The sequence below is a fragment of the Molothrus ater genome, chromosome Z (genome assembly GCF_012460135.2).
Source record: "Molothrus ater isolate BHLD 08-10-18 breed brown headed cowbird chromosome Z, BPBGC_Mater_1.1, whole genome shotgun sequence".
NCBI lineage: Eukaryota > Metazoa > Chordata > Aves > Passeriformes > Icteridae > Molothrus > Molothrus ater.
Window position 1 is genome coordinate 4,687,773 of NC_050511.2, and position 13,822 is coordinate 4,701,594.

The 13,822-nt window shown below is 35.8% G+C and overlaps 1 protein-coding gene across 2 annotated transcripts in view; it reads right to left on the bottom strand.

The window, feature by feature from the left end:
- PIK3C3 (phosphatidylinositol 3-kinase catalytic subunit type 3) overlaps window positions 1–13,822 on the bottom strand; it is a 71,890-nt gene that overhangs the window by 13,650 nt on the left and 44,418 nt on the right. The window contains exons 22-23 of one of the 2 annotated variants that reach the window (XM_036403050.2): window positions 9,774–9,942; window positions 5,574–5,664 (exon numbers count right to left, since the gene is read on the bottom strand). In XM_036403050.2, coding sequence (XP_036258943.1) covers window positions 5,574–5,664; window positions 9,774–9,942 — 260 coding nt within the window. Of the gene's footprint in view, window positions 1–5,573; window positions 5,665–9,773; window positions 9,943–13,822 lie in introns of those variants that run through there. The other variant, XR_004982043.1, reaches the window with a different exon arrangement.

Sequence of the window (13,822 nt, forward strand, 5' to 3'; positions counted from 1 at the left end):
AGGGTTTCTCCAGGTTTGAGGGTGGAGACAAATTTTGTGCAGTTGGCAATCCCTGTTTTCCAGGTTTTCCTGTGGGGAAAGTAGTGATCAATACCGGAGTGAGGGAAGTGAGTCAGTACAACAAGCTTTTCTTCCACCTGGGAAGTCCTAACCTATTTTTCTATAAATACCTGGTAAACTCACTGAGTGATACTGTGTATACCCACTGCAAACAGACAGCTGGTTCATAAACCAGTTTTCCATATGATCTTCAAAAATAGTTGTGAAACTTCAAAAAGAGCTTTGTTTATTTTCAGGTCAATGCTGACTCACTTATTTTCAGTCCAATTTTAACTGTGAGAATGCATGATTAAGGTCAGCACTGATTTAATGTCTGAAAACAAATGCTATGCAAAGCAAGTAAGAACGTACTGCCAAATTCTGATGTGTTCTAAATCTGTATATTCAGGTGAAGCCATAAGGACTTTCTGTTTCTTTTCATGCCAGTAGGAAAAAATTATCCTCATTGCCATCTTTCTCTGTTAAGTAAATGAGTAGTTTGCTCTCTTTTCTTTAAGAAGATTGTTAAAGCTCCTTTAGGGAGGACAGGAACAGAGCACCCAGATGTGCTTACACCATCCTGTGCCAATAAACCGTGTAAATGAGGTGCAGTCTATACTTATTTTACAGAATGTTGTATATGACATAAGCTGCTGTTCCAATTTTGCCTTCACTCAATCTGTGTTTCTCCAAGACATTTCATAACTTTTGGACAGAAACAACACTTGGACAATATATCTTCTGTTAGATTTTAAGCTTGATTACACAATTGCATTCTGTCAGTGAGCTCCCTGGGATGTCCCACTGTTATTAGATGGGTAGAGGATAATTTGGGGAAAAAAGCCACTAAAACTGTCTGCCTTTGTTCCTCAGGTTAGTAGTTATAATCTTTGAGAGTATTTTCCACACTCAGATTTTTCTAGAAAGTCTCATTCAACGTATCAGTATGAAATTCTTAAAAGAAAAAGCAATCACAACTCAAATCATCCAAGGCCTCACAGAAGAGGACATGTTTCACTGAAGTTTCCTTATGATCTTACTTGGTTTCCTTCTATGACTAAAAGTAAGAAACTCCTTCCAACATCTTCTCTTAACTACTCTCACCAATAAGCTTCCCATTATCAAACACCTATACACTACAAGAAATGATAAGAGACAATACAACAAATCAAGACATGGAAAATAAAAGTAGTGTTCTTCATTTTATTTCAACTTATTTTATTCTAGCCATCACTACCATATGGCAGGTGCAAATTTTAGTTTTATTTACAATATGTGCATGATTACTAAAATCAAACCTTCATTCTGGCTCTAAGACCACATAGATTATCTGCTGAAAGTTTAGAAAAGGGGAACACAAAAATTATTTCTGAATGCAGTTTTTACACCCTTCTGTAACCAGCAGGCAGACACTTCCTGCGAAGCACCATCCGGCCTGCTGGGGGGACAGGATGTCCCTTTGTGACAGACAAAGATCCGACTGGGAGTTCAGCTACCACCTAACATTGCAAGGCTTTCACTTTGAGGAAGCAAAATTGTGGCCATTAAAGAAAAGTCTTTCTGTAGCAATAACCTTTGGAATGATTCGTGTCTACTTCATAGCAGCAGTATAGCTACACCTACTGAAAAGTGCCAGTATCAAAGATCTTTACGCCAAACAAATTGTTTGATAAAATAATTGCAGTGTAATATTTCAATAGGCATTATAAGATATACTATATATATTACTTCAGTAAGCATTCCTTTGTGTTACAAAAAGGGAAGTTACTCTCCTTGCAGTTTAATCATCAAACTAGTATTCAAATTAATTGAAATACAGGTAACCTACCTTGTTGCCTGTAAGCCCAGAGCCTGACTGGCTCCAGGCCCCTAAAACAAAAGAAGGGCTCAACAGAAAAGTGAGCACCAAGTGCTGCCACTACAGCACCAGTGAGGAAAATGCTGGCTATGAACTTCACCTCTACTCTTCACCAGGACACCTTCTTAAAAACAGAAACATTTGTAAATCTGCAACTTTGTCTTCTGTGAAAATGATACCCTGGTTGAAATGGCTATTGACTTGTCTCACACATCAAAGGTAATTTAATTTTGCAGGTCAGTCCAAAATGGATCTTTACCTAATTTGAGTCTGTTGAAATATATATAGATTTTTTGTTAAAGCTTTACGGAAAAAAATAAAAATCAATGGAGATGCTGAAAGCATTTATTCAATTTTTCTACAACAAGGTACAGTATTACCTTGTTAAATGACTGAATCAACTTGCCACTCACCCCAAGAGAAGCAAGGCACATTGTTCCTTTTTTTATTAGTTCCAACAAAGCTTATAACTGATTTCAGATGGGCTAATGAGTATTTAATACTCCAAACAAGTTTTCTAGCACATTATCTAAAGAAACCCGCCAAATGACAATGACCTATTCACTGTTATACAACAGGTTAAGATGATTCTGATCCTAGCCCATTAAAAGATATTTTCTGGTTTATCTTTTTAAAGTAAAATAGAAAAATGAAAAATTGAGAACTAGAGAAAAAAATTACTTTCACAGGAGCTTTGAACATTGTCATAAGCACCCAGCAGATCATAATAACAAACAAGTGCTTAATGGAAGGCTCCTCTGCTTACCTACTCTTTAGGGATCCTGAGATGTTGTATTATTTTTGTACAAATTTAAGGAGTGCTTTTAAAGGATAACTTTGAACCAAAAAGACCAAACTGTCAACAGGATTCAGAAACAGCTGAGCTGTCAGAAAAACCCAAAAGTTTATATAAGATAACAAAACTTGAGAGAGAGCTGAACAATTTGGCTATCTTCCTGACAATACCTTACTGTGTGTTTTTTTTTTTTTTTTTTTAAAGGAACAAGCACACTCTAAAATAACTTAAAAGAACCCAGGGAAGTAGAATCTTTACTTTTCAAAGTGATCTGCATTCCTTATCAGGAACATGTGCCTTACTGCTTCAGTTCTATCTGCTTTCACATTTTAAAGGCTCTGTGAATGGACAGGCTGCAATCTCCCATGAGAGTAAAAGTCACAGTTCACTGAGCTGCACCACTGTCAGAGCTCAGGATCCTAATAACTAATTGCTGCATTTAATCTAACAGTGATCTGTCACATAACAACTAAGCTCGTGTTCTTCTCATGCAATGAAAGCACTGTTATTTCTACTTTGTAATGGAATTTAGAAATAACCACATGGATCCAATTCAGAGCTCAGGTGGTCAGAGTGTGCGCTGGTAATGCCGCAGTTGTGGGTTTGATCCCACATGGACCACTCACTTAACAGCTGGACTTGATGATCCCTGTGGGTCCTTTCCAACCCAGAATACTCTGTGATTCTGAATTTCCTTTTAGATTTTGCTGTCTTGCATGATCTCCAGATGTATGCAATATTGTTATGCTTTACATAATCTTGATTTTTAATTATTGTACATAAGTGAACTGTGACATTCTCAGCTGTAGAAAAGACCTTCTGGCTTTCAATTCTGTACCTTGATTTGTTAAGTCAATAAAATTATATTGGAAATTTACAGTGAGTAGAAGAGTTTTAGAAGAGTCTGAAATACTCAACTATTGCTATATTAAAACCATTCTTTACAAGTATTTCACAGAACCCAACATCATATTATCATTAATTACTGAAAGCATATACCCTTGGACAGACTTTTGAGAGAGTTTTCCACCAAAAATGCAACACCAAGATGCTATTAAGAAACAAGGATATTGCATGTTGATAAGCAGCAAGTATAAGAAGACTCTTAGTAAAAAATATCAGAGGTCACAAGAACTGATTCAAGGCAAGGATGAACAACACTGCACACAAGCAGTGTCCTAGTGGAAGTGGCCCACGGCAGGGGGAAGGAATGAGATCATCTTTAAAATCTCTTCCAGCCCAAGCCATTCTGGGATTCTGTGATCAAAGGACAGGGAACCCTAGACCAGTAATGAGTAAGATTAAAATGCATCTCAAGTCTCAAACTTATTGGTGCAAACATTAAAGAACCAGCACTTCTGAAATTCAGTGAAACCACTGTTTGAGCTCCTGATGACCATTTCAGTCAAGCACAAGCTTACCCCAAATTAGCCCCATTTTACCTTTTGATGCATATTTCAAATTTTACTAGATTTATGGTGCATTTATTAGTAGACTTTGCAATCTAAAAGATCTTCCCCCTCCTTACTGTATCACTCATGTTTCCAAAGGGTAGGCAGAGCCAAATGCATCTTCTTTATAAAGGTGAAATTCTTAAGACAGGACTTGCATACTGTTGGGAAGGTCCCTTCCTTGCAAAGAAGATGTCTCTACAAAAGTGTAGTTACTTCCAGAACTTTGAAGGTATTGAACCATTTCAGTTGCCTACTTTAGGCTTTTATCTCCCATGTTCTATGTGAGTAACCTACTCAATCTTTAGGGTGTTTAGGGACAGAGGTGAGGTTCAAGTATTGGTAAGAAGAAATAATTTGCTGTCACTTTCTCAGGAAAACAGTTGAGTGGAGGGAAGATTGTCATCTTTACCACAAAACACAGCACTTGTGACTAGCTTAGCTTCCTGGATATGAAACTGAACAGCTGCAAGAACTCTTTGTATTGATTTGAAACCAAGAAACTCTAAATAGAAATGCCTGGATCCTTGAAGAGAAAAGGAAAAATCTGTGCAAGTCACAATTTAGTTTTCTTTAAGGAAATTATATTAATACATGAAATATTTATTTGAAGATTCTGAATCTCTGCTAAAATAACTTCTTGAAAACAGTGAAGAACAGCCTGAGAGACAATCCACAGCTTGAATAAAAATTACAGTGAACTAATTTCCATTGGACACATAGGCACCACAAAGTCTTTTGGAGAATTAAAACAGATAGCCCTTCACTATAAATCAGATTATAAAAACCCCAACATTTGTCTAAAATGTAAGTGTAATGAAATCCAGATGGAGATGTATCCTGTATTTTTCATGTCAACTATTGCTCCAACACCAAATGGAGAAGAATGACTTGAGCTGGTATAAAGGACAAAGTTAGAATTATAGGACAAAAGTCTCTGCCTTCCCATGATACAAAAATTTCTCATTCATGAAGATATACCAGCCTACTGGTTTTAGATCTTCAGTACACTGGTTTTATAACTAGAAGAAGACTTTTTTATAAAACCATCCATGTCTTAAAGGTTTCTAGACTATCTGGGGCAATCTTTCATGATACAGTCAGTGTTGACTGCTTCACTTTTAAGTTTGATAAGGTGGAAACACTCTTTTTAGCTAAAGTACCCATTGGAACAGAGTGCTGGAGCAGAGTGTGCAGCATTACAGGGATGATGAGAAGGCATTCTGTATTCATAGGCACATGTGCTAAGCGTTCTCCAAGTACACTCTCCTATCTTTAACTTCAGTGAAGAAAGAAATTGCTCAAAGCTTATAAAACAGGAGCAAGTATTTTCTGGTGAGACACAAATAAGTCATTCATCACAAGTGACTGAAAATTTTGTAATGAGATGTCCTGGGTCACTGAAAGACAATGAAAGCTTTACAATTACCTTTTTTACAGTCTTGTCAGGTTCAAGAGCAATATCTGGAATGTTGGCATCCACCATGAGGGAAAATAAATTCAAGATCAAGTTGGAATACCTAAGCAGAAGAGTAAATTAGGTAAAATATGTTGTTGGTAAAACATGTACAAAGACATTTGTACATGCAGGTAAAACCGTACAAAAGACATTTTGTAAACAATTTAAGAACTCATTATCATCTTAAAAAGAACTGTTAATGCTTCAGAGATCCATTTTTAATACTAATTTAAAGTATGTTAAAGAACACAAGATACTGACAGACATATACGATCAAAGTTTAACCTTCAAAATCTCTTAAACTGCCAAAATTGAATAAAATGCTCTGATTTTGTTACAGTTTTCTAAAATCATCAGAACATTTACTCAGAGACACATGAAATATAAACTATGATTTCATGTATTTTAAGTTATAATGCCATTTTCTACCTCTTTTAGGATAAACATATGCTAGAATACTGATGCAAAAGTTATTTTTTATTATGAAGTGATACAGCAGCATGATATTTATTCAAACAGATGAAGTCTTCATAAATACAAAAAATTATTTTTCCAAACACTGCAAGGGCTTTTGACATAATGAGTTAAATATTTAACCAGATCCAAGTCTTCAGTTCCTCATTTAAGCTCCAGTAATAGTGGTAGCACAGTACACTTAGGAAGTACAAATACAAATGTCATCTATAACCATTAAAAGACAAATCAGAGAACAGTTTTCGGCTTTAAAATGGTTTAGGAAACACTTATGAGTATTTTTTTTAAAGAACACCATTTTGCCCTTGCAGAAAATTAGCTGTCAGTTTCTTTTTTAGAGGACAACTTTCAAGCTGCTCAGCACAAACTGGAACTTCCCTTCCTCTGCACAAAGATCTAGTTCCCTTTGAGATACAAAACATGTTACTGACTTCACCATTTGAAATATTGCTTTGCTAAGAGAACCAGGAGCTTCACAGTTGAGAGAAAACGAATTCTTAGCAGCAAAACTTGTTTATTAGGAAGCTGCTGAATATATATCAGCTGACAATTGCAAGGAGTGCAAAGTATTTCAGCTAAACAAAATGCCTGCTTCATAGCTGTATTTTACAAAGTAAATACTACTCAAAAAAGACATGTCTCTAGAAAAACTTAAGTTCCAACAAAACCACTTGACACTTTATTATTATCTGGAACTAACACTACCTAGCACGTTCCAATATAAGTTTTAAAACATTACAAGAAAAGCACTAAAATCAACTGTTTGGCTAGAAATCCTCAGCACCTTCTTTCTTTCAGAAGTTTTACTTCACTTCCCCAAGAGCAAGAAGCTGGAGTCAGGAAAATGACTTTTATGGCAAATTAAAAGAAAAGAAGGAAAGTTAACTCTACCATTTTGTTTCAGGTCTGGCTAAGAAATATGGCAGTCAGGTTGCTCTGCTGCTAGGAACAGACACCACTGATTTTAATCAATTTTTCTTCCACTTGCCTGAAACCAGATTTCCTTTAACACATACTTAAATGTTACAGGTACACGCTCTGAAGTCTCCTCCTAGATTACTGGTACCTTCTGTCAGTAGTTTTCCCTTCAAACTGACACAGAATCCAAAGTCTCAGAGTCCCTTTTGCTCTTCAACAGCACAGAGGATAAGAGCTTATAAGCACTACAGGTTGTTGGAGCTATTTATGTGATGGAGGCTTGTAAAAAAAGATTTTAAAGGTCTAGAGATCATTGTTAGATGCCAGTTAAGAGACAGTTCTGTTCCATACAACCAAGTCTCGTGATTCTTGAGGAATAAGATCACCTGAAGATACTCATTTGGGGGGAAAAAAATCAAGAAAAGGTAATCTTCAGGGGGAGTATGGAGTGGAAGAAACCCTAAAAATTAAGGAAGAATTGCTCACTATAGTATTTGCAGATCTGTCCTCTGCCCCTCACCCCAACATTTCTATAACTTAAAAATCAACTGCAATCCTCCTTACAGGCAACATCTTTGGCAGACCTGCCATGAGGTTTACAGCTGGGGAACTGACAGCCCAAACTCATCTAAGAGGAGAGATTTTGCTGAATCACCTGAGTTAGGAGCCTGACTTGTAAAAAAACAAACACTGTTATCAAGCAAGGTATATCACTCATCTTTGATGGAAAGGAAATGCTGACATGTAGCAGGATTTAAACATCTTTAAACAGGCTCAACATGTATAACGAAAGCATAAGAGGCTGCTACAGCCCAAGTCCTGCTGACAGCCACAATTTGCCCTGCAACACATTCACAGTGCAGCAGCTGCTCCTTCACTACAGCACTGCTGACAAAGACTGATCACACTAAGAAAGCAGAAAGAATCTCCTTATTCCTACTCCCTAAGAAAATCCCCAAACTAACTAAAGAACATACAATAACGATCATATGCCAAACTGCTTACAACCAGAAACAATGGACAAAACTATTCCTCCACTTGTAACTTTAAAATTCCTTGTATTTTTTTTTCACTGTGCAACATCCATTCCACCAGGAGTCCTGATACACAAACATACAGTATTTGAAATATGTAGAGAATTGGTTGTTCCTCAGGGAAATAAAGAACTAAAATAAAGCACAATCTGATGGAGATGACAAAGTTTGCATTTTGTCTTAGCTATCAGAAGTTATGATTACACACTACTTGGCCAGAAAATCTGTCTGTGAGTGAGTGGGTTTCTGTCAATATGCAGAACAGTTAGAACTAAAGTGTTCCACAACCAATTATTCTTTTTTAACAAGTAATCCTAATTATTTTTAGTTCTAGCTGCTTAAAATAATAGTTACAGTAATTTTAATATTATCATACAGTATTGTTGCTGAAAACCTTAAGGGCATATTTTCTAGAACCATGTAAAAATATTTTCCAATAAAGTGAGCAAATATTGTCGATACTATAATTACAACTACAATTCCAGACATTAAAAATAAAACCATCTTGATTTACAGTTTAGTTGTATACCCAAATTACCATTATACTACACATTTAATGATGATCCTTGTAGCAAATCATTACATAAATTAATTCAATGAATACTTCTTCAGTGATACAACAGACTTTTCCACTGAAACAGCTAGGTTTAAACAAAAACAAGTCAAGTATATGACAAATAAATACAGCATTACTAAACAGCTTTAAGCAAAGTTCAGAAGTTGGACTGTTCTCTGAAGCCACAAATATTGCTTGCTGACAACATGCACTATTTTTTCAAATTATTGAATGGCTTTTTAATGCATTAATAACTTCAGTTCCTAGACCAACTCCTTAATCTTCCTCCTTTTATCAACTGAAGAACTACATGCAGCATTTTATTTTGTAACACTGGCTGCTTTCCATATTCCAGGTACTTTTCACATAAGCTTACCATATTAACAATTTCTTACACATACTTGAAAGTTTCCATTAGGTAATCTTTGATATTAAAATGAAAATCTTTCCTCTTCACTGAAGATGTGCTAAATCAAATCCCTGGACAGACCAGGAGTGCTTACCTGTCCTCTGCTCAAACAGAACAAAATTGAGCTACTTGGCTCAGAAAGTTAATGGGTAAGTAATATAGTCACTGCAAAAGAATGAAGCTGATTCTGAGTGTAAAAGAAAGATCTGTTGGTTCCTAGACACCAGAGTCTGAAGAGGTTTTAGCTGCCACAATTCTGGGTATTTAAAGAAATTTCTAACATGCTTGATTGTCACTACAAGTTGCTAAATTTTGTCCCACAGGAGCTGAACTGAACTAAGCATATGTGTGTGTCATCTTCAAGCCAAAGAATTTGATCATCACTAATTTAAACTGGAGGAGAATCAAGCAGCAAATGAGTAATGACTTAAATTAAAATGACAGTTCCTTGATCATCAATAAGCAGAGGAAAAGAAGCTTAAGGGCAAAAACATACCCAAAAAGAAATATAATTTAATATCCCACTTGAGTTATGAAATGAAGCTATTTAAGTTATTAAACAAGCAAAACTGAGGGCTTAAACTTAAACAATTACATTCACCCTCCACATTACACCAACACTGCGATGCTTTCATTCCTTTGTTTCACACGAATTCTTGTGTTCTCATTTAAACAAGCTTTGAATTTTCAACAGAAACATTTCAGCAATTCATTTACTGGTGTCCTCTCCCGCTTTAGGGTGGCTCTCAAGGGTTGTGCCATAAGCCCAGTGCTGTTACCTGCGGAGGTGGAGAAAGGCTGTGTAGCACTGCTTGCGGAACTCCTGGTACTGCTCGCTCTGGGTGCCTCCCATGCCTTCCACCATCTCCTTGTTCAGCTTCATCGGGGGAGGAAGGGGCTTGGGGTCTCGGCCCAAAATATAACCAAAGTCAATGTGAAACAGTTTACCTGTAGAAGAAGGAAAGACAAACACTGTGCATAATAAAAGTTCTTGCTGCAAATCTTAGAAAAATGTAATTATTAAGAAGATTGCAAGCAGCTCCCAGAAAGTTTTCTCTAAGGTCTATAACAGTATATTTTTTATCTTCAGCTGTTAACTGGAAATTATGGTTTTAAAGAAAAAAAGCTGATTTAAAATTCAAGCTTTTTGATTTTTAAACAAGTGGAGTACATTGAAAAAGACTGTACCAATACTGAAACTGGTTAGTAGATCTTAAATGCACAGTTTACATAATAGATAGTACTAATTCTTAACATCTTTATAATTTGTTAGCTAATTTAAACATTAATACTTAAAGCAGTGCCATGTGTGTTTTGCATTTGGTTGCTGTGGCATGAAATATGGTAAATTTAACATACAACTAACATAACAAAGATAAAGTAAGACTCATAATCCTATAAACAACCTTTCAAAGTCACTGAACACCAAAGATGAGTTCAATGCTGTTTCAAAAGTCTTTTGAGTTGTTCAAGTAGAGTCAAAACTTATCAGTGGTTTTGAAATACACTGAAGAAACATCACTACAACTTCAAATTTGAAACTGGATTTCAAATCCACCAAAAAGTTTGTCATACCCTTTTTCAGTACTAAAATGAATTGCCTCACTTGATGACTATGTTTCCATTCTCAGTTCAACTGACTGCATTTAGAACATTTCTGCAGCTTTAACAAAAACTTGTATATGCCTCCTCTCCTCAAATGCACAAGGGAACTGCCCTTCCTATCAACAGCCTGCAATGCTGCTCACCATAATGCTCACACATTAACTGGGGAGAATGTAGAGTGCTCCCATCCAATATCACTGAACTACACGTGAGATGTTATTGGTGGCAGAATGAACGACTGAACTTCCCTTGGTAAACTTCAGTTTACCAGCAACTTCAAAAACCCTAAAATACTTAGATTAACTGAAGAAAGAATATATTATAAATACAATATATATATGATTATATTATAAATACCAAAAAAAGTGTTAATAGAAATAAAACAATTCATCATTCTTAGGTAGCCATTTTTTAGGAATAATCGTGACTCAGTTAAATACTGTCCGTGTTAAGCAGAAAAATGTCTCTTAATGTGTGCTGCAAATGTATTTTCAGTTTGGAATGCTTAATTTAAGCAATGACTTGAGCTATACCACAGCTATATTACAAAAAGATGGTGAGACTGCAGATATGCATGCAGATAGAAGATAGAAGATCTTTTAAACAAGAAGGTAGAAAATTATTAGCATGATTGTTATCTAGCCAAACACAGCACAGATAAGTCTTGCTTCAGAATTATGGAACTGAGTAGCATTACAGACAGGGGTGTATTTGCCTTTGGGTATTTTAACCTGCAGCTTGTGTGTTCATTTTAAGAATTTCCTAAGATTAGGTTCTCAGTGCTCTTGGAAAAAAAAAATGGAGCAGTCATATTTTTCAGTTAATCACCTGTCTTTGACTGTTTCATTGAATAATAATGTAGTACCAATAGAAAAGGCTTTTTGAGATCTGTCATAAGCATTCTTCTTCAATCCAAGAAACTAATTCCATGACAGTCCAATTTCAAAGAGAGATCAGAAGCATCCTCAACAAGAGGCAAAGTATTTGCTGACTGATAAATGCCACAACCATTACATTTTGCATAACTAATTGTGCTATTAAAAAAACATTCCTTCGATATATTCTTACTGGTCTGATAAAGGAGATTCTTTTAGAGCTCATTTTTGTACACTAAGTTTTTGAACCAACCACATACAGAACTCTTTCATCATTAAGCTACAAAAAATGTTTAACTGAAAAGCTTTGGGGACTTGCTTTCTGTTCACTTATTTAAACCTGTCACCTTGAAGAGTCAAGAGACAACATTTTGAATAAAACAGTAACCCTTGTAGCAGAAATATTTTTTTTCAGTTTGCTCTGGAGATAAGGAATAAAAGATGATAATTAATAATTTACACTGGTAACAAAGACATCTAAAACATTCAAAAATATTTCAATAATTGAGTGATAGACACTTTGAAAGTGAGATGAGGCCATCCTGCATTAACATCATAGTTTTCCTAGATGTACTTCAAAATTCAGCTGTTTTTTAGGTTGACTTAAAATGTATGTACAAGCTGACATTTAAATAAATATATTTAAGACCTTTCAAACCTGTTTACTAAATGCAGATTTGATTAATTTTAATTCAGCTCCTGCAAGATCAATTAAACCAGCACACCATGCTACAGAACATGGACAAAAGGCTCTTCCTAGTGCTGGCACAAAGCTTCTTCACCAGGAGCAGCCTGAGGGAGCACTGAAGGTCTAGAGATTTCTACAGAGGAACCTGACTCATGTTACCCTCCAGGACTTAACAACTGAATAAGTGAAGAACAAGCCTGCTTTGGACAAATTAAATTTGCTATGTATTTAATACTGAAAATAGGTAATATTTATATTCTTATTTATGCTAATATATAATAAACTTATGAAGTTAATGAACTCAATGATTTCAAATCTTCAAGACCAAGACAAAAAGGTTGCAAGTCTCTCACGTGATCATCCCAAGTGCCATTTGTATCAGGGCGTTACACTGATTATTCCACTTTCATTATATTAATGAATGTGACAGTTTTCACTCAGCATTACTCCAATTGCAAGAATAAAGGGACCTCTGGAGGACACCTGGTCAAACCCCCTGGATGAGCAAACACCCAGAGCCAGGTGCCTTAACCAGGGCCATGTCCAGACAGTTTCTGAGTATCCCCAGCGAGGGTCTCTCTACGATGTGTATCAGTCACTTCCCTGTAACACTTCATACTCATATCATGGTATTTATATACAGTAATCACCTATCCTCCCAGTAATCCAGCCTTCATGTGAACTTTGTGCAACACTACTTTTTCAAAAGTATTTAATTGTTTGTAAAACATGGTTTTCCTTCCTTCAATATACAGGGTGAATGTCATAACACATACCCTTCCATCTCTTAGACCATCATGTTTTACCATGATCCAACTTCTTCCAATTTATTATGTCTTAATTTAAAGGGCTCCTAAACTTTATATATGCTTATAAATTACAGACAAAACTGGACCTCTGCTTTGGTTTACTATTGTTCCCAAATGAGTGCTAAATCATAAAGGTGAGGAATTTTTTTGTTTGCTTCAGTCATGATTTAAACTAAAACCAGGAGTTACTTAAGACAACATGTGAAACAGATCTCATATTTAAAACTAGTGCACTAGAAATCACCTTGCCCTTCCCATTTATTTTACTGTAGAAAAAGGAAGACACTTTACTAACTGGAAGTCATTTACTGACTGGAAGAAGATGAGAAGCTTCCAGGAGTAAGCAGTATGCATATATAAAATTATTTAATTCAAAATCTAAGAGTTGATACTACTGGGTACTTTTGAGCTTTTGTTTTCTTAAAATATTTTATTCTATGAGTTTGACTACCTTTTCCCACTCAACACCTTGTTTTCTAACGTGTGGAATAGAGAGGAAAGGCACTGGAGACTTCAAGGATATGGCACGAAACATGGAAGTTATCCCAACTACCAGTCAGGGTGTCAGGGATTTCCAAGTCCATCTGACTTTCTTTCAGTGATCTTTGATTAAGTGAAGCATGGACCTGTAGAGAATAAAAATTCATACCTGGTCCTTGCAATAGCCAGTAACACCTGACTGCAGCTGGAGAGGGTGATCTGTCCATTACTTTCACTGCTAATATCTAGATTTTAATACAGAAGAAAGTGCCTATAGAGCAGCACAGAAAATTGTTTCATTTTGTTAGGAAAAAACACTGAAATCCAGACAGAACTCTGAAAACCTTAAAATGCACAGGACAGAGCAAATT